The sequence below is a fragment of the Pterocles gutturalis genome, unplaced genomic scaffold, assembly GCF_000699245.1.
Source record: "Pterocles gutturalis isolate BGI_N339 unplaced genomic scaffold, ASM69924v1 scaffold9996, whole genome shotgun sequence".
Lineage (NCBI taxonomy): Eukaryota > Metazoa > Chordata > Aves > Pterocliformes > Pteroclidae > Pterocles > Pterocles gutturalis.
The window spans coordinates 2292-3593 of NW_010100400.1; the positions used below are offsets into that span (position 1 = coordinate 2292).

The 1302-nt window shown below is 55.4% G+C and overlaps 1 protein-coding gene across 1 annotated transcript in view; it reads right to left on the reverse strand.

Moving 5' to 3' along the window:
* Positions 1-2: 2 nt before the first annotated feature.
* Positions 3-1302, reverse strand: part of HOXC12 (homeobox C12) — a 1585-nt gene continuing 285 nt past the window's right edge. Inside the window, 3 exon segments of the mRNA XM_010079673.1 lie at positions 3-84; positions 86-236; positions 1044-1302. The exon segment at positions 1044-1302 is cut by the window's right edge and continues 23 nt beyond it. Coding sequence (XP_010077975.1) covers positions 3-84; positions 86-236; positions 1044-1302 — 492 coding nt within the window.

Sequence of the window (1302 nt, forward strand, 5' to 3'; positions counted from 1 at the left end):
CTTTAAAAGAAAGAAAGGGCTTGCTCTCTCAGGAGGAGTCTTTTCTTTTTCATTCGCCGGTTCTGGAACCAGATCTTCACCTGGCAGGGGACGCAGAGGGGTCAGCGCCCGGCCACCAAAACCCCGAGTAATGAATTCATTGACCATAAACTCCCCTTCCAGCTCTGCCAGCTGCAGTTTGGAATAGGGTTTTCGTTTTTTCCGGGACCTTGTGTGTATCGGGTACCAAGGAGCACCTGGCAAAAGGGGGAGCGAGAGTTGAGCACTTGGCAAGAAAAAAAAAAAAAATCCCACCTTCATCTTTAAAAAACAAAAAGGGGGACCCCAGCACCCCTTTCTGCACTTCCCTGGTGGCCCCTCTGTCCCCAGGGTCCCCCGCTGTTCTGGCGGTGGGTGCTTAGGGATGCTCCCAGTTGCCTCCCAGGGCCACGCGTGATGCGTGGAGGGGGCACAGGAGGAAGGGGAAAGGAGGGAGCGTTATAACCGGGACACGGAGGAAAGGACGCGCAGGGAGCGGGCGACAAGCCTGGGACCCCCCCCGGGAGGTGCTCCACGGCCCCTCCAGCCCCGTTATCAGCGGGAAACCCGCACCCCAATGCCAACTTTAAAGGCTGTGGTGTGGTTTAGGGTTTTTTATTTTTTTTATTACTTTTTTTAAGCATCCCCCCTCCCTTCTCCCCCCTTCCCTCGTGCAGACACACCTCTGCGATGTCCCCAAAAAGCTCCTGGACCCTCCGCCAGCCCTCCGCGCCGGGCAGGGATGCGCAACCCTTCTCTGCGTCTCTCTCTCTTTTTTTTTTTTAATGGGATATTTACATGTTTATAGCCTTTTCTTTTAAAAGAAGCACCACCTAATAAAACATTAGGGATTTCGGTGCTACCCCTAGTGGTCTCAGCACACATAGACACTCCGCTTCCCATCGCTGAGCCCACCATGAATTCCACCACGAAGGAGCCCCAAGCCGGCAAGTTTCCAACCAAACCCCCCCCAGTAAGCCCAGTTCCAACCCCGAGACCCCCCCACCCACCTTCCCAGATCTTACCACCGGTGCCTAAAGTGCTGCCTTGGTTCAGGGGGGACACCAAACCCCCCGCTTCTCCGGACGTGCCTTTATTTCCTTCATTGAGCAAGGAAGAGCTGGAGTCTGACTCCAAGGATTGGCAGGATGGAGGGTCGTGGGGTACGGCTTCGCTGCTCGGATAGTCATATTTGCTGAAATTCCCCCCCATGCCATTGGGGAGGCTGGATTCGAGGGGTAACAAGGCACTGTCCCTACCCCTTTCCTCCCTTTTCAGCCCGGG